The 19,624-nt window shown below is 42.5% G+C and overlaps 1 protein-coding gene across 3 annotated transcripts; it reads right to left on the bottom strand.

The window, feature by feature from the left end:
* LOC110433189 lies at positions 8,180-9,981 on the bottom strand. 3 transcript variants are annotated; one of them, XM_021454980.1, is made up of 3 exons: positions 9,630-9,981; positions 9,324-9,482; positions 8,180-8,550 (listed from the first exon to the last, which is right to left on the bottom strand). In XM_021454980.1, the coding sequence occupies exons 1-3, from the start codon at positions 9,922-9,924 to the stop codon at positions 8,516-8,518; spliced, it is 489 nt and encodes a 162-aa protein (XP_021310655.1). In that variant the 5' UTR covers positions 9,925-9,981; the 3' UTR covers positions 8,180-8,515. The 3 variants fall into 3 exon arrangements, with proteins under 3 accessions (XP_021310655.1, XP_021310653.1, XP_021310654.1); XM_021454978.1 differs by lacking the exon at positions 8,180-8,550 and adding an exon at positions 8,821-9,206 and having other exon boundaries at positions 9,630-9,977; XM_021454979.1 differs by lacking the exon at positions 8,180-8,550 and adding an exon at positions 8,821-9,206 and having other exon boundaries at positions 9,324-9,470; positions 9,630-9,977.

The raw sequence follows: 19,624 nt of genomic DNA, 5'->3' as shown, positions 1-19,624 counted from the left end.
ACGCGGAGGAACCCATGCCGGCTCCCTCGGCAGCGCAGTGGCGCCGGAGAGACCGAGGCCCTCGAGCACCAGCCTCGTGACGCGGCCGCCGGCGCAGGTGACCCCGCGCCACGCCCCCGCGGCGCACGGCGCCGGGTTCGCGGACAGGTTCCAGTGTCGGCACGGCGCCGGGTTCGCGGACAGGTTCGCGGACGGACGAGCTCCAGTGTCGGCCATGGCGGACGGATGAGGTGTTTGATGAAATAACTAAAAGGAGGTAGACTTACCGGTCAAAGAAAGAGGTGATTCTATGCCCTTTGCACAACAAACCAAACATAAACTCGTTCTGGCCAGGCTCCGCAATGCAAGCAACCAAACAAACACCTCTTGGCTCCTAGAAACAGGCCCATAGTGCCCAGGCTAGGGTTCCTGGCCAGGCTACGATAGACCTACGAACCAAACACACCCAATGCTGCTTGTGGTGCTCCTGAAACCCAGAATAAAACTTTGCCCAATGCCTCTCTGTCCTAAACATTTGTAGACTTGTCACGTATCTCACTCTGCTGCATTGGGTATACAAACTGAAATGGCAAGAATATATTCTAGATCGGATCAACCATTTTTATGCACTATATATATTGATCTATGTGGCAACCTATGAATTGAGTCTTACCTATGTGCCTATGTTACGTGCTGCATTGGTACATATGCTGCCATTTTATATTCCTCCATTGGTTGGCACCGTGTGACAATTAATTGTTTGGTTAATGACTGGTGACGAAAATACCAAGGTTGGTTACATGAAACTATATGAGAGACGGCAGTCATTCTTAGAGTTGTTTTTAGAGTTGTTTTTTGTCAGGATACTGGACGAGCCTGTACAGCAAAAAATGGCCCGACAAGGCCATCCGCCTTCACTAACCTTAATCATTGGTTAACAATTACTGATAATTATTAGTCCATTTTTTATAATTGTTGGTTGGAGTAAGATTAATGACATCAAATATATTTATTATTAAATAATAGTTACCATGTTAAGATTAGTGTTTATTGGCTATTGATTAATACATTGTTACTGAATAAGGTATCTTAAAACTAAAGTACAAAATCAATTATAAAAAGCTACACAAGTTCTACCTAGATGTGCACTAGGTTTTTCTATGTGCTGTTATCTCTAATGGTAACGAATTTTGCACCGTAGATTTGAACCCTATCAACTAACTTAGCAAGTTAGTAGAAAGTTAAAGCACACAACTAAGGAATGTAAGAACATAAAAGTATAAAGGCTTGGAGCATGCAACTATCACATGATGATATTTTTACCAAGGCATTGGAAAGCTCATGCTACCCATAGGTCCTCATTGAAGCCCCTCGCAAGGGCCAAACTCATGGTCAGGTAAATTCACGAATAGTCCATAAGCCTTCCCTAGGCACAAGTGGATCTCTGTGTGGCCTTCTTTGTATCATTCATAGTCATCTTCACTATGGATAGTTTTGATCAAACCGTGATGGCCTCTTGTCCCTCAAACAAAACTAGGGACATAATGTAATCTCACCTTTAACAATCCTAAGCACTAATACTAGCACTCTAGTTAATGGTCCAATCTTCTCTTAAGCGCATAGATGGCCACAGTACAAATGGTTCCTTCGATCCTTTTGACATAAATAAAATTATCTAACACTTCTTGCAAGATGTAGAGGAATATAAAATAGTTTAACACATCTTGCAAGATGGCCCCCTATGCTACTGAGCTGGACTAAAATGCTTAGGTTCATGAAACTTGTTAAGAGAACTTAGCAATAAATTAAAGGATCGAACACCATTGTAACTCTGACTTCAGTGTCAGTTGTTCTCTCTCCCAGCGCTTCACAACACAGACACTGTCTCACAAAGACTGAATCGCGGATGGCATATTCCTAACTAAACAGAGCACCACCTACGATCTATCCAAAGAAAACACAATTATTTAACCAAAGGGAGAAGTGAGGTGAATCATTTTCTGTTTTATGATTGAGCCCTAGATCGAGCAATTATTGCCACAATACAAGGAGAAAAAAGACTAGCATTAATTGCCTGAAGAAATCACCAGAGAGGTGGCTACGCCAGAGCGGAGCTATGGCAGAGGCAGCTGGAGAATGAGCAGTGCTGCACAGCAGAGGCTGGAAGGAAGCCCACAACATTAGCAACAGCAGAAGCAGCGGCTTCAACTTGAGCGCCTGTCCGTTGTTTGTGTAGACAAAGAGTAAAATGCTCATTCTTGGGATCTGGTACCACTGCTGGGTCAAGCAGGTAATAAACTGCAGGTTACTCTTGGGTCAATTGTTGTGTTTGGTGGGCTTATGGCGCAGCCTAGCCAAATTGGCTGGTGCTGTAGCCCAACCCACTCACGAGAGATGAGGAAGCAGTTTAGATCCCATTCCCTGATGTTTCCCAACCCAAGCTAGACTTGTCTGCATATTTGTGCCCATGACTTATTCTTTTCAGCAATATATACTCAGACCACAACTCTATTTGAGCAATATATACCGGACAACAAGGGACTATATATATGGATCACAGATCAAGGAGATATACCTGGCATGACTTTTTTGGCAAGACATGTTGACCAACCCTTACGCACGTTCGGGTATTAGCACCGGTCGGGAAGGGCCTGTTGCCCCGGTTCCCGAGCCGGTGCTGCCCATCCGGGACTAAAGGCCCACCCTTTAGTCCCGGTCCGGGGAACCGGGGCTAAAGCCCCTCCTTTAACACCGGTTGGTAATCTCCTGCCAGGGCTGCCACGTTGCAGGACCTTTTAACACCGGTTTGTATTACCAACCGGTGTTAAAGGATTTTTTTGTTTCACTTCTTCGGTTCTGTTTATTGTTTTTATATAATAATAATAGGTTTTCAATACATATTTTTTGCTGATACAATAATATATTTATATTACACGCATATTAAGCATATATAAATGAAAATTATAGGCTTAGCTTTATAATTAAGCTTTGCCTATAATAAAATGAATAGGCCACATCAAAAATTAAATAGATATATAAAAAGCTTTATATATATATAGTTTTATAAGTACAAAATTCGTAACACATATATACAGAGTTTGTTCTCCCAATGTCTAAAAACGATACAAATGATCATCGTTGTTTGGAATAAGAGTTTCGTTGCCGTTGAAGTGAAACTCGCTGTTTGGATTGATCACTTGCTCGCGGAGAAATCCTGCTATCGTCTCTTGGATAGCTTTGATTCGGTCTTTTTGTATGACCTTTTCTCTCAACCATTCCGTCTTTAATTTGAAATAAGTAAAAAAGGTATTAGTTATCTAAGTTATTCAATATAATTCAGGAGATAATGAAAAGAGACATGTAACGTACTTTGAGCGTCTCTGTGGGTGTTTGATTGACTTGTGCCATCGTGAATTTGCACACGTAATATGCATATAGATTGTCAAAGGACTATACATACAGAATTATGGATGGATATTTGACATATGTTTTTGGCAAAAATATTAACCGACCTTAACTATGTAGCACCCTCAACGTCCAGGAAATACTTCCCAGAAATTGAATCATGGCTAGAAAATATTGTGTAATTGTTATGGTTTTCTTTGTCACCTTTTTTTTTTTCTTAAGCTCCCTGCTTTTTGCTTGGGATATGTTCCTTTTCCTTTATTTTCCCTTCTCTTCTTTTTCCTTTGTTTTGTTTCCTTTCCTTTGTAATCAGCTTGGTTACATTTCAATAAATTCTCAATAGAGGCCTCACGGCCTCTCCTGTGTTTTCTATAAAAAAAAACGTCCAGGCCCTTATATATATGGATTGATCTTTGACATATATACGTGGACTGCTGAACAGAACATGAGTTCATGCCATTGTACATTAACGTGGGTATATATAATCATTCAGTTTCATTTCTTACTAATGTTCAGTTTCACTTATTCCATCAGGTAGTTAAAGCTTCTTTATTAGAGCTAGCTCGTGTAAAGTCGATGTGTGTGCCTCCTGTTCTACCCTGCCAGGATTCAGTACACAATAAAATCCAATTGGTCAGTGATAGAGCAATGCTTTACTAGACCTGATCAAGTGCCATTGCACCTCATGATCCACCCCCTCTTATTCAATACAATTCAACCGAATGGTCAGTGACAAGGCAATATATTTGATCAAATGCCAGCTCAGGCAAGATAAACACAACAAATTTATGTCCTGGTTCATGACTAATCATCTATATATGCTGATTCCGTCTCATCGCAGTATCATGCTACAACCTAACTTTGGAGTTCAGTATGATAATGGACCGTGTTATGCCACGATCGGTCGCACGTTTCTGAACTCCAAGATTACGTCCCATTCTCTGATGTTTCTCAACCCTAATACTGTTGTCTACAAGTTTTTGTGGGGTCTTCATAGAGCATTCGGCAACATCAATGGACCTAGCTGTATATATAGTGTCTAGCACTCTAATAGCTTATGGGCAAGGGACCTTATGGCTCTAATATAATTCAGTTCGGCCCTTATATGATCCAAGAGGATAGGACCAAGACACATACGAGTATTTTGTATTGAGTTAATTGCCATTGTTGATGGCGTACCTACCTGCCATAAAGTCAAAAGCAATTGCTACAGATAGGAGCGTTATCCAGTTTTATCTTTCACTGATGCTCAGTTCAGTTTGTTTCATTCATTCAGGGCAGCTGATCCTTCACTCAACAAGGTCTCATTTGAATGAAATTCACATGCACCTCTTGATCTCGCCCCTACCAGGGATTCAATGCAACTCAAGTCGATAGATGGCAGCAGGCCAGCAACACTGCAGTCCTTAACGGCCTGGTGTATGCATCTCAGGCAGAGAAACATGCATGCTTGCAAACACACCGGATAATCATTCCACGCCCTACTGTATGCCTTTTTTTTTTCTTTCTTAAATTAGCAAGTTAGGAGATCTTCCTCTTATACTAATTAAGAAGAAGAACCCAAACAGACAAGGTTTGAGCATCCATTCATCATGGGCTAATACAAAAATCACGCAATCCTGAAATTACTTCTTTGGTGCTCGCTCCATTTCTCCCAAGTTTGAGACCACGACCCCAAGGCTGTGTTGTGTCAAGGCCATCACACAGCCCATACAAAGTAGTGGAATTCAGCAAGAAGGTACAGGCCATGGTTTCCGTGATAAGCAATTTGAGGCCCATAACCTGTTTTGTATATATAGTCAGCCATACAAAGAATTTACATTTTGGAGCACCTATGCGAATAAACCTTCCAAATTATGACAATATATATGTGGAAATTTCTTTTCATCGAGCCAACAGAATGCACACGTAAGCTGATTTGGCTGTGTACTATACGTGCTCAGTAAGCTTCAGACAATGGCATCCTGCTGGTCGGCCTCGACTAGGAATCAGTAGCCAGTTATTATTAGCCACAGTAGCACCAACTGACTGTGGTATATGAGGGCTGTTCACGATAAGTGAAAACAAGTCAAAAATCACTTATCCAATGTAGCTCACTGCTTTGTCGTAGCTTACTGCTTCGTTTTTTATTTGGATAGCCGAAATACTTATGGTACGGGTGCAATATCTTTTGGCACCGGACCATTTATCCAAGCGTTGTGCCAGAAGGAAGTTTATCTACTTTCAAGAGAGTTATTTTGGTTGCAGCTGAAAAGCAGGATATTGTCTATTCATCACAATATCTGCTCATATAAGCAGTTTTCTTTCTCACGAAAACTTGTGCTCTTTCCATCCCCCTCTATTGCTCTGTAGTCTGTACTCCTTAACTTCCTCCATAAGAGGTTTGCTTGTATATAAATTCTTATTCCTACCTAAAATGAAAGGCAGAGCTTCTGCCAGTTCTTTCAAAAAAAAAAAAAAATAGCCATCATAAGCTTAGGGCCCATGTCCAATTCTCATGGAGAAGTACTCCAGACCCCAAAGCTTTGCCAGATGGTTAACCCTTGGCCGTCGCTTCCCTTCCATATATAGGAAGTTGCGGCTTCGCGCCTGCTCTAATAATTTCACGAATATTCAATCATCATGTGCGCATTGGCTGTATTTAGTTGAAGTAGCTTATTCCACCATATATAGAACTAGGACAGTTAATGACACCCATAGTGGCGCTCGATCGAAGGAGCCAAGCCATATGCCTCTTAGCCAACAAGTTTCTTGGTCTAAACTCTATACTGTATTCTTGGCTTTGTTTAGTTCAAAAAAATTTACAATTTTTTTTTCAACATTCCTCATCACATCGAATCTTGCAGGACATGCTTAGAGCACTAAATATAGATAAAAAAATAATTAATTGCATAGTTCGCCTATAGTTTGCGAGACGAATCTTTTGAGCCTAGTTAGTCGTAGATTGGATAATATTTTTCAAATACAAACGAAAGTGCTATAGTGTCCATTTTTGAAAAGTTTTTGCAACTAAACAAGGCCAACACAATCACACATGGACCATTTCACTTTGAAGGTATTTTTTTACTGCCCAGCCCAACCCATATGCCATACTTCTCTATCGCAGAGTGCTCTCAGGATTGCTATAGTACCTCCAATTAACTGTGAACCGTCGATCTAGATAACTATTGTCATATATTACCTCCTAAGAGGTAATAGGATAAACATATTTTTAAAATGAGAAATGCTATACGTCAACCGCATGATTTATTTGCTTCTGTCAACCGAATTTTCAAGCGTTGGATCTGACTCCGGCCCAAGAGTTGCCACCTGATCTCTAGCATCACGCCGCCCCCGCCCTTCGAGCGTTGCATCTGATCGATCGCATTTTGTGAGAGGGTGGACTTGCAGATACCACACTACGCGTGCAGCTCACGGTATGGCCCGTGCGCCGGCCTCCCTGCCGCGACCTCGTCAGCAATGATGATGAAGCAGCTGCAGCAAATCATGCCAAAGTAGCAGATGTGGCACTACCATGTCTTGCAGTACTAGCTGAGGCCGGACGCTACGCTTCCCCGGTGTCGGCGGCGGCAGCGTGGCATGACATTTTTAAAAGTTGTGAATATTTTGTTTTTTTAATCTAAAAAAATTGTGAACAATTTGACATATATTTCTTTGATGTCTGTATTCCATAGAAATAATTTGTAATTTTGTTTGAAAAATTTGGTATGTACACGTCATTTCCTCAACTTACATCACTCTATCTAATAAATTATACAGAAGAAATTATTATAAATATAGTGATAAGACAGTGTAAATATAGCTAGAAGACGTGTAAATATATAGACAAAATTGAGTTGACATGCGCTTTGACATGCGCAAGCTCATTCCAATCGGGTACATATGTCATATGTGTGACCACGCCGACACAGGAGAGGTCCAGTTCTCCGTGCGCTTGAGCTCCGCCTGCAAGATAAGCATCAGGAGAGGGTAGGGATGCATGACAGCGCTCGAACTTCAAAGGTAGCCGGGATCTGATACGTAGGATTCATGGCTGCAATTCAAGGTCGGGCAGCAAAGATTGGAAGTGGAGATCCGCAGTCCGGAGACCAGAAAAAAAAAAGAAGCAAGTAGATGTCAAAACATACTCTTCTCAGGCTTCTCTTTACAAACGCTAATTAAACCCACTGTTCCGTTTTGAGCAGCGAGACCAAGGGCATGGAGAGAATCCCAATGATGATCATTGGCATTAACAGCCATTGGCGGCGACCTAGAGAAGCAGTGGGCGGCGAAATCTCATGACGTACCCGTTCGTTTGTCTATAGCCGTACTTTTTCGCCAGCCAACAGTGTTTTTCTTTCATAACAAATCAGCGAACAATATTTCCAACTATAGCTTTTCAGACCAGCGAACAGTACTCACAGTCACACATACTTCTCTACCCCCTGATACTTTTCTGTGTCGGGCGTAGAAAGATCTTGACTCATGATGAAATCGGTGCATGTCAAATTTTCTGTACATGTATGGCCAATCATGGTAATATGATTTTCCAATACTTAAATTATGTGAAGGTGATTTGCCGTGCATGTCAAATTATACTTCACTAGTATAATACCCGTGCTAACGCTACGATAATATCTAATGATCAAAATAAAACAATAAAAAAGTGATTTACCTTTATAATACTTAGTTTGAAAAGACATGGATCCAATATAACAACAGAAACACCCACCTCTTTGCCAAAGGGAGCTTTATTATCACGGATTCAACAATATCATTACAAAACAAGTTTCCTGACACAAAACCGGAAACAATACTCAGTCTTTGACATATGCCATATTGGCAAAACGTGCAAGTTCATGCACCACTTTATTTCGCTCTACCTGAAACTTCTCAATTCTTGAGTTTTACAGGTACCGGCCTTCATGCTAAGCTCATGGGACCAAGGAGCGATCAGGTTGCACTTGCACGTGTCAACAAAAGAAAAATAAATAAAGAAAACTCACGCACTGTTATACTCAAATATGTTGCAGCTTATGTTTCGTTAGACTCGAGCATGTTGCAGCTTCGGTTTGTGCTTCTACAAGAAAACTCACGCACTGTTATACTTAAACATGTTGCAGCTTATGTTTCTACTTCTATCGAATCCCCTTCAAGCACACTGCAGCTTCTGCTTCCTCAACATCCCTGCAATGTTACACAGATCACGCCACCTAGTTAATTTTGGTAGCCCATCTTTATCTCCAGACTATAGCGTCTATTACACTCAATAGAAGCCAGATAAGCTAGAAGTTGTTTGCATTATTTTTGCATTCCATAGTTGCAGAAAAGAAAATATACAAAAGAAAAAAATTATCAGCAGGTGGTTAAAAAAATAGGTAGCTAGCACCAGTTTGTACCTAGGAACAATGTAATGGTATTGATTTGAAAATAGAAACAAACATTACTTCGCAAAACTCTAATTCAACAACAACCACGGCAATACTACAGGTTATTGCACACATTTGTTTCACATAGAGTAGGACAAGAAAATATATAATTTTCCAAAGTTCAATATAGGGCAAACAAAAAAAAGAACGCCGCAACGGAGGCCTTGCTGTGGAGGGATGGTTAGGCATCAAATCTATACACCCTCCTCCACACCACAAGGTCCTCAACTCTTTCTAGGCTTTCTGTTATGCAAAGACAAGGCCCTCAATTCTTTTCAGGCCTTCTATTATGCAAAAGTTGTATCTTTGTGGACTGTTCCTCCATAACAAGCACCACCACTTGGTCCATGTTAGGATCATTGCAGCTCTTAACCAAAATAGCAGCAGACCCTATGGTTGCATCAGAAGAATGAACTGTGCATTGAAGAAATAAGATCAATGACTGCTTAGGAACAATACCTAACAGTAAATTTTGAATTAGAGTGCAAAAATAATAGATAGAGTGCAAAAATAAATTTCAGGAAATTTCACCTTCCTCATCCTCCTCTGGTTCATCCTCTTGGTTGTCTCCTTCGAAAACTTGGCAACTTCCTTCTTCACTGGAGCAATCAGGGAAGTGAAATCCTCTAACCTTTTGGTTTCTCTTGCTGCACCTTCTCCTTTGGTCACATTTCAGATCTGCGACAACAGCTATATGATAACGAAATCAGCATAAAAAAGTTTGAAATACCACAAATAATCAGGAAATGCAGACCTCTCACAGCATAATTAATCAGGAAATGCAGTCCACAAACAATCGGAGAGTAGAAGCAAGTCGATGAAATGAAATCCTCTCACCTTTCGGTTCGTCTTGCTGCACCTTCCTCCTTTGATGCCCCCGCAGCCTTGCGAGACGCTGTCCTCTGGCTCGTCCGGGTGGCTGATTAGCACCGCAAGGGACCCCGGCAGCAACCACGGACCATTGACTGCTGATTAGTACTGCAAATAACATTAGCAAGTAGCTGATCGTTTTTAAAACAGAGAAAGCCGCAACAACTCCATATGATGAAGAATTCAGCAATTGCTTTGAAAGCTCACCTTGCTTGGCGTGATGGCGATATGTATTGAAGTGCCGTGGTACAGCTTGCCACATCCTGCTCGGCTGCTCTCTGCGACCTTCGCGTCACTGGTACGGCGTTCCGATCGCCGCGTCCGCCATCTTTCTCGGGTCCCTCGGGAGCCCCGCCGACTGATCGCTGCGTGCGCCAATGGTGTTTCGATTTTCTTACCTTGAACTTCAGATCGTCTCTAGGGAGTTAGTGAAGGCTCACTTTCTACTCCAGTTCAACTTAAACAATGGTCGTGGTTGCTGCCCCCGCCCCTGTCCGTCGCGGCATAGGCAGCCTGCAGTAGTCATGGGCGGCCAGCGGGGTTCCTCGGCTGGTCGTGGTTGCTTCCAGCGCCCCTGTCCATCGCGTCGTAGGTGGAGAAAGTCACGCCACGTCTAGTCCCTAGCCCTAGGTGCAAGTCGGAAGGATGGCGCGTCCTGGCGATTCTAGAGCCTAGGCTTGCGGATTCGGAGGCGCCCGCCGGCGAGATGAGCTCTTGCATTTCCTTTTGTTCTTTTTATTTGGTGATGACTCCAGGAATCGATCGCTGGTCGTGGAGGTTTGAGCGTCGCTGTGTTGTGCGCGTTTGAAGGCGAGGCCGTGAGGGTGAGAAGGGGTGAGAAGTCTGGCATCAAACATCAAACATTGGTCGTTGGATGGGTTCTGGTGTTTTATTAGCCCTTAATTTTGATACAGGCAGAATCATGTGTGCGTTTATCTGGGTACACAAATTTAGGCCCTCAGTGGGGGTAGTTTTTTGGGTGGACTAGTCATAGTAGAGATTCCCGTAATTAGGTGCATGGACAGTAAAGTTGCCATAATAATTTTCCATCTATAATTAATAATTTTGCTTGTTATTTATTTTTTATCTTCAGTTAATCATTTTTACTTTTTCTTAAAATGAAGGACTCAGATTTATTTGACCTCTTACCTCCTTGGAGGTAATAGATGTATCATAGCAAGGCCCAATTCTAAAATAAAAATAAACTAATCAAAGTAAAGATTGCTGCAATTTAAGGATATTTTCATTGCTGACCCAACCATTTATATATAACGAGACATCACAAGGAAGCTATTTTGTACTTGTAAAGCTAAGAAGTAAGACAGATAAACACAACGTCATCATGTCAACGAAAATTCAATGCCTTTTTATAAATTAAAAAATAACATAAGATATTTATACTAAAAAGCAGTGAGGTCCAAAAAGAAAACGAGACACAATGAGACATGACCTAGCCCTCAAGAGTTGGTCACTATCAACTCTGCAAGTGGTACCTAATGGTGTTCTTTTTGGGTCAGCTAATTAATTATGGTCAAATGCCCTTCTAGTTCATTTTTCCTCTTCCATCAAATTATATGAATGTCATTCTAGTTCATTTGCCCGAAGACCCAAAATATTTTGATGTTGCATCCCTACAAGTGAGTTGCGAAACAAACTCCAGTGCAACATTCTAACAGGAACTTCGATGCACCTCTAGCTTGTCCACAGCTTGTCTGCGGCATATGGCCATCAGTGGTGGCAACACTGCATATTCCAAGCAGAGACGTCTGTGCGGAGCTCCGAAAAGAGACACCTTGCAACTTGCATTGCCACTGCAGAATTGTCTGGCCCTGCTGCAGTTATGAGTGAAGCTTGTAGTGCTTCTGATGAAGCCCTGAATAAAACTTTCCCCGATGCCTCTCCGTCCCAAATATTGTAGCGCATCTCATTTGATTCCTCTGCATTGGATATATATTAACTCAAAAAGAAAGAATTATTGATCTGATTAACCATGCCTATGCACTAGCACTATATACATTGATCTGTGTGATAACCCATGAGGCTTAGCTATGTTACGTGTTGCCTTTGTACATATGCTAACATTTTATATGCCTCCTTTGGTGGGCACTGTGTGACATTTAAGGATGGTACGGTGAAAGAAGTTATTATTATGCTATAGCTTGCATATGATGACAGTTATAAGAATATTTTTATAATTGTTTGGTTGATGACTGATAATGAAATACTAAGGTTGGTTACATAAAATTGGATTAGCGACGGTGATCAGTTTTTATTGATTGTTGTTTGGTTTAGAGACAGGATGGACAAGATGACCCATGTGAAGAGAACAAATGTTCTGCTAGATACTGGACGAGCTTGTGTCTAGCGGAAAGTTGATGATAATAAATTTATTTATCATAATTACCATGATAAGATTAGTGTGTATTGCCAATTGATTAGCATATCATTACTAAAGGGATCATGATGTCTAAGACAGAAGCGAATTACATCACCTAAAAATTAATTGAGGCCCATAACCACTTACAAAAACATACACAAGTTCAATTCTATCTAAATGCATATATATAATCCAGACAAAAGGATAGGATGAAAACAAAAGAAGAATGACTCTTTTCTGCTTAATGAAAAACGTGCTTAGGCATGATGGCAAAAAAACAGGGTTGGGCGAATGGGCGTGCTCATGTGAATCAATGCAACTTAAGTCAAATGTTACATGCGATGCATGTGGTGCTCTTGAAGCCCTCAAAGATACCTCTCTTGATGTCTTCTTTTCTTTTCTTTGACTCTGGTTTTCACACTATGTGAAAAAAGCTTAAATCCGCATGTCATGTATAAGAACTGTTAAACATGCGTTTGTTCACATGATTTGACTGGACAGCCATCCAACTATTGCATGTTTCAAATCATTCATATATATATTTATATTGTAGATAAAAAAGGTACATTGCAAATATAGTTACTATACTGTTTGCGAGATCAGTCAACTCTAGATTGTTATCAAAATTTTCTTCAAAAATTACATGATTTGACATTGCAAGTCAAAAGCTAAGAAATCAGTAAGCATTCCATCTTCTCCAACAATGCTTCCCTCTGGCTCTCCACTTCTGCAATGCTGATGTGTTTCCCATTTCTTCTGCAGAGAATCAAGTATAACCATTTTTTGGTAGATAATAAATCCATTTTCATTCCTCAATTCAAATTTCAAAATCCAGGCAGAATTTGAAGAAGGTCTCAAAAACAAAGTTGTAGATCCTTTCTTTTTGAGCAACTTTTGTTTTTACAGATTTTAAAGTTGTGTAAATTTGAAAGTAATTTCAAAATTCAGAAATGGGGAGTGGAGCTGCTACAGTGCTCAGCAAGGGTGTGGGTGGGTGGGTGGGTGTGGCGGTGGAGGGGGGGGTCTTCTAGCCACGCCAGGCGCCAACACCTATACATAATTGTGCTGCAAACACTGTCACTACTCGCTTAGAGTTCATCATCTGACATGCTAAAACCTTGGGAAGCAGATAACAAGTATTCCGTATAGGATTTAGAAGTCGTTTTGGATAACATTTGGGTTAAATATTAGGAATATAAATCATCAATAACTTTTAAATTGTTGAGTTTACAAATGTGAAAATTATATGAATAGATTTGTCTTAAAAAATACTTTCATAAAAGCACATATATATATAATTTTTTTCCTAAATACTTTTATATAAAAGTAAGAGGTCAAAGTTGTATTTTGGAGACCGTGTTGCTATCCTAAACAACTTCTAAATTCTATATGGAGGGAGTACTCCACAATGCCACAAAGGCACAAACTGGAAACTCAGAGCTCTCACAGGTGATCTGGTGGTCAGAAGAGTGAGGACGACAACCAAATATAGCTAGATGTGCAAGTTCATGGGTAGAAGAATTCTGCTCTTTCCCTATATTAGGAAAAGTAATAGATTCTGCAGACTTTGTTCCTCCATCCGGGCATCTCATATGAGTTCTACTAGTGATCTATCCGTGTCCCTGGCATGCATTCAGCTTCATAAGGACAGAAGCGCTACCCATTTGTAAGATCACGTCCCCATCCATGCAATGAAACATAAACACGCCAAGCCATTAGAAATGGTAGTCTCCTGTTATCGACAAGAAGGGATTGAAGGACAAGTTATATTAACCGAAGCATATAACCTTCTTAGGTCGTAGATGTTCGTGATGGACCATTTTTTAGCAGAGATGCTCTGCATTTTCATTTAGTTGAAAGCAATTGTACATATACAACTTTATTTGTAGACAATGAGGGAACTGGTGGACAAGTTACTGAGGCCTTGTTTGGATGTAGTCGGATTCACATCAATCCACATGTGTTGGGGTGGATTGGAGTGGAACTTGAACTAAATTCCACCCCAATCCACTCCAACACATGTGGATTGAGGTGAATCCAACAACATCCAAACAAGGCCTGAATGTGTTTGGTTTGGTTTTTTTTTGACCTGACATCGGTTCATGGCGCCATCGGGTCCTGTTATTTTCTGTTTGGTTTGGTGACCGCGCAACAGATCACAGCGCTATTGAACACTAGGCTATACAACCTCGTTACCATTCGTGGTCCTAGTGGCCCGTATGGCCGTAGTACGCGCACTCATCATTGGCGATGGTCTTCTTCTTCCCGTTGCCGCTGGTGGGAGACTTGGAGCCACTGCTGCTCCCACCATCACGCCCACGGCCACCGCCACGACCACCACCGCGGCCACGGCGCAGGTTCGAAGATCTGCCTCCACCTGAGGATCCCTCGCCAGAGAGCTATACATCACACGCGCCACCAACTCATCCTCCGTGAGGTTGAGGGTCGCCTAAGAACCACCTCCACCGCTGCTAAGATCATAGCGCTCCTCCACCGCCTTGAGTCGCCCTATCAACTCCTCCACAGACAGAGTATCGAGATCGAGAAGGGTTTCGATCGCCATCACGATCTGCAAATACCTTGCTAGAGTGGCCTGCAGGAACTTCCGCACAATCTCTGTCTCGGTGTAGCTGTTGTTGAGGACCTCCAACTGGCGAGGTCGGTGATACGGATGCCAAAGTCGTCCATGGACTCTCAGTCCTTGAACCTGAGCAAGTCGAACTTGCACCGCAACATGTTGGCCTTCGCCTGGCACACCCGGTCCACACCGAGATGCGTCTTCTTGAGCGGCTCCTGAGCCTTGTTCGAGATGGTGCCCTACATCTTCGGAGGCACGCCCAATGCAATCACCTCCAAAGCATTGCGGTCGTCGGTGTAGTTGTAGGTGCCCATGGTCACCACCTCCCACAGGCCTCTCACCTGCAGCTTCAACTGCATCATCCCCGCCCAACTATAGTAGTTGGTCTTAGTCAGCACTAGGTACTTCCTGCTACCGCCATTCTCCTGCACCACCTGGTGGATCACTAGGCCGAGACCACCATTGCCGGAGCCACTCTTGTGCTCCAGTGTCGCACCGCAATGTAGTGGAGAAGCCGATCGTCCACGCGGCATCCTCGATGGCATGATGTTGGACTCGACGGACAACCTTAGCTCTGATACCACTTGCCGTCTCCTTACTCACCGGCGAACCTTACCGGAGCTAGATATGATAACCCAGAATATACACAAATCCTCAACGTGAACACAAGGTGGACACAAGAGTATTTGGTGCTACAACCGCCGTAGCTTTTCTGGACTCATTGCATTATCATTTATAGTCATACAAGGCCGAAGCCACACCACACACACATGTCCTCAGACTTGTTCATGCCATCCCATGAACGAGAGCAAGTTGTGTGGTCACTACTACAAACTAAAAGCAAGTTAAGCCACAGCATATGCCATCGCCATGCATCAGGCTGTTTACAGAGACACGCTCGTCCATGGAAGAGAGAACGAGTTCACACACTAAGTCAATTAGCTATGAATAGGAAAGCTAAGAATAGGCGTCTAAAACGGTAAACCAAGACTAGATTATGCAACAGTTATATCCACTCACAACATCTGATTTGCATAGCAGACTCCTTAATGAAATACACGTGAAGTCGTGTTCTAGAAAAAAGATTTGCATAGCAGATGCACGGGATTCCTTTTCATCTAGTTTGGCGCCCTTCATACAGGTGTTGTCTTGCACTGCTTGTGTTTCTAGATGCCTCACGTCGTCTAATAAACTCATAGCTTACATTTCGTTCTCTGATGTTTCACAACCCCAGTGTCGGTACTGCTGTCTACATGTCTTTTTTTTGTCTTGACTAGAGGAGCATTTTCCAACATGTCGGCCTAGCTACTATATGTAGTAGCTAGCAACCTAACTCATGTGCAAGGAACCTTATGTTTGTTATATAATTGAGGATAGAATAGGCTGAGTTTGACCTCTTATATACAATCTATAAAGGATAGGACCAACATATAGGTCATGATTGGCATGGAGTTAATTGTTATTGTTGATGGGGCACCTACCTGTCATGAAGACAAAAATAACTGATATTGATACGGATATTATTCAGTATCTTCCACTGATGCTCGATATTCAGTTTGTTTCATTCATTGATTCATGTCAGTCGAGTCTTCACATAAAGATGTGGATGGAAAATTTAAAAAGAAATGGAAAGATTGAGAGCACTTCAGCTTGTTCTTCAACATCACGGAAACATGTAGGCCTTTTTAATTAACTAGTTACTATGTGATTCACTACCGGACTCAGGAGCTTTGCCGTGTGCCTCAGGCACACAGCAAAATGCCCAAAGCACACGGCAAAGAGTGCACGGCACAGTAGCTGACGGTGAAGACCATCTTTGCCGTGCGCCAGCCGCCACGCACACGGCAAAACCTAATGTCGTGTGTCTTTTTGGCACTCGGCACACAAAAGCAACGTAACGGCCGCCATCGCAGTAACGTCCAGCTTTGTCGTGTGCCACGTCACAGGGCTCACGGCAAAGTAATTATTTTTAAAAACCACGAAAAGACGCTTTGCCGTGTGCTGCCTGACCAAAATATTAGTTCTATTGCATAGTCACGGTGAGCTTTGAAATGATGTAATTTGTAAAATGCAATATTGGTGCTCATATTTATTTTGAAGGTTAAGTGGTTAATTAATTTGATACCTGATACTTGAAATTGGTAATGAAATATTGAAGCTTGGATGATAGAGCAAGATTTTAGTCTACAAAAAAATGCAAAACCAGCTCATAATTTTCGGAGGCAAAACAAATTTTCTATAACTTTTCTAAACCAGGTTTAAGGATTTTTTTTTATTACATTACTTTTTCATGTAAAATATTTGGAAAGTTTTTCAAAATTTATTATTATGAATTTTTGGATTTTATTATGAAATATTTTTATTCTGTTTTACCTTCCTGAACTTTCAACTTAATTAGCCAGATCAAAATCACCCATGGTACGAAAACAAACAGTTTAAAAAATTAAAAGGCTATGGGCAACAAAACTAATTTTGTAGTTCAGGGAGCAAAATCGGATGACCATGATAGTTGAGGGACATACAGTAAACCTCACTCTAGCTAATAACTACCGTTTATCACAAGTTGGGTCCCATTGCGCCTGTGACCTCCAGCCTTCTCCATTTTTGTCGCATTGGGCGCTTATCCTTTTGGGCAGATGCTTACTGTAGTCAGGCACAGCAGCAAGACGACTCGCTGAAGACTGAATGGTTCTGCATAGCAAAGAGTCCCTGGGCTGATGTGCATGTTACAAAACTGGTGCAAATGAAGAATCCCAGAGCACTAGTTACATAACCTGAAGAATTCAGTCAGTCAAAAAAACAAACCATGCATGTGATCGAGCAACGACAAAGCATTGCAGATTACTGATACGGTAAAAGAACAATAAAAATGGCCCAAACCTCTAGTGCGAACACATGGTTTTTACATAACCATTGTGGAGCACCCTTGTTGTGTGATGAGCGATTGTCAACGTACCAATATTTTGGTGGGTTGTTGGTTCGGTGGTTCTACTGATATCCTGGCACAGAGTTATGTGTCGAAACGGTGTCTCTTGGCTTCGTGATGTGCAGGTGTGGAGTCTGGATGCGGTGGCAGCGGTCGGGTGAAGGTCAAGTAGGGCGTGCCGTGCTGACGGACCGGTTGCGGTGAATCGCGGACGTGAGGCTTGGACTGACGGACCAGACGACCGGGTGGCCAGCTGCGGTGGCTGACACTTGGGACATCGATAAGCGCAAGTGTACACGGCGGGGGACGCGTACGGGCTACGCTACTCGCGGCGGGTTTCGCGGGTTTGGGCCTCAAAACCCGGACGGAGGTCCCGATGCGGACGGATGGCACGTGGCGGCATCGGTGAGATCGCTTCGGAGCGACGCTACCGGTGAGGAGGCGCGGTGGCCGTCGGATTTAGGTCATGTCGAGTTGGACTAGAATGCCCCTGGGGCTAGCTAGTTCGCTCAAAAATATCTAGGGACATTTGGGAAATATGTAATATGCCTGATAAATAAACCGGGGGAGTTCCCCATCTCTCCTAAGCCCCTCTCCACTTCTCTCACGCCACCTCTCTGCCAACAGGTAGTTTTTTCCTTTCTCTCTAGGTTTAGCTCTTTTTCCCAAGTTCTAGAGATTCATGAACTGACAAGAATTCGTAGCATTTTTGTTGTGTTTTGGAGTGGGAATGGAGGCCCAAATTCTCCTTTTGTCCTTTGGGATTCCTATTTTTGTGTCATTGATTTTCGCTGTCCAAGTTCATCATTTTTTCCCTTTTTCGTTCTTTGCTATGATCTGAATTTTTCAGAGTTTGAGTCAATCCCAAGTAATGATTTTTGGGGAATAGCTTCGTGGTAGGGCAAATTTCATCTGTGCCAAGTTTGGCAGCGATTCGTTTTGTTTTGGAGGAGATCCGTATGTTTTTCTGTCTGGCATCGGTCTCTGTTCTTCTTGTTCGTCTTGCTCAGGCTCCAGGCGGACGGACCGATGATGGCATCTAGCACCACTGGTGTTTGTTGGCACGAGGTCGAGCACTCCTAGCCGAACGTCGCAGCAGCCGTGAGCATCCGCAGAGCAAACACCAGGTCTCCGGTGTTTCTCTCTGTTTTACCCGTCGCAGTTTTCTGTGCCCTTGTTCCTCTCTGTTCTTCACTGCATTATGTTGTGTGCTCGAATTGGCGCTGTGCATGAGCAGGCCCAAATTAGTCCTCTTTCTTACGCAGCTGTGAGCATCCCCTCAACTTGCGTTGTCCCTGTCCAGTTCTTGTTCGTAAATTTTTGTTTCGTCCTAGCTGATTTCCTGCTGAGCTGCTTCTGCATTTACGTTTCAACTCTAAGCATTTCAGCACCGTCAGTTTCTGCTCCAAGCTTTACTTGCTTCAGGGTGTACGTGGCCTTCTTAGTTTCTTTTTGTGCATCCGTTCAACAAGTTGGAGAGCAGCTTCTCTATTGCTGTGCGTGTGTGTTGCAGTCTTGAGAATGTTGTTACATCTGCAGTCTGGCTCTCGGTTTAGCAGTTTTGCAGGTAGCTTGTGAGCTTCAAGTAATGCAGCAGGTGCTTGCCTCTTTCAGGTTCCTATGCATTGATTTCAGTAGCAGCTGCTCAGCATCTCACCATGGTTTTTGAGCGGCAAGAGCTGCAGCCCGTGCTTGCCTGATTTTGATCGGTCACAAGCCCTTTTGTTCCTTTCGTAATATACTAAAGCAATGATTGCTTAAAGCTTGGAGCTTTAAATTTGTTGCTGTTAGTCAGTTGTGAACTTGGTTCATTTTCTTTGTGATTGGTTTAAGCAGCACATGAGCAGCAGACCTGAGAGAACTAGGCTAACGTGCAACCCATTCTGTTCTGAGTTAATTAAATTTCCAGAGGATTTTCCGGTTAATTTTTCTAGCCTCGATTTCTTATTTTGCGTCTAGTTTGGTCGTTTGAGCTCCGTTTTGAGTTCCGTTTTTTGCACTGGGTTTCTATTGTTGGAAATATTTTATCTAAGTGCTCTTGTCACAGGTGGACTTGGGTAATTTAGTTTCGAGACTCTCGC

Source organism: Sorghum bicolor, chromosome 2, assembly GCF_000003195.3.
Source record: "Sorghum bicolor cultivar BTx623 chromosome 2, Sorghum_bicolor_NCBIv3, whole genome shotgun sequence".
Lineage (NCBI taxonomy): Eukaryota > Viridiplantae > Streptophyta > Magnoliopsida > Poales > Poaceae > Sorghum > Sorghum bicolor.
Note: the sequence above shows the minus strand (reverse complement) of the source record. Positions and strands in the feature narration are given on the sequence as shown.

What these genes read in the sequence shown, in the direction of transcription:
- LOC110433189 (XM_021454978.1), bottom strand. Translation starts at nt 9,924, where the DNA reads ATGTGGCAAGCTGTACCACGGCACTTCAATACATATCGCCATCACGCC. An exon ending in GCAGCAAGACGAACCGAAAG is followed by an intron (nt 9,483 to 9,629) that starts GTGAGAGGATTT and finishes GTTATCATATAG; the next exon opens with CTGTTGTCGCAGATCTGAAA. An exon ending in ACCAGAGGAGGATGAGGAAG is followed by an intron (nt 9,207 to 9,323) that starts GTGAAATTTCCT and finishes TTCAATGCACAG; the next exon opens with TTCATTCTTCTGATGCAACC.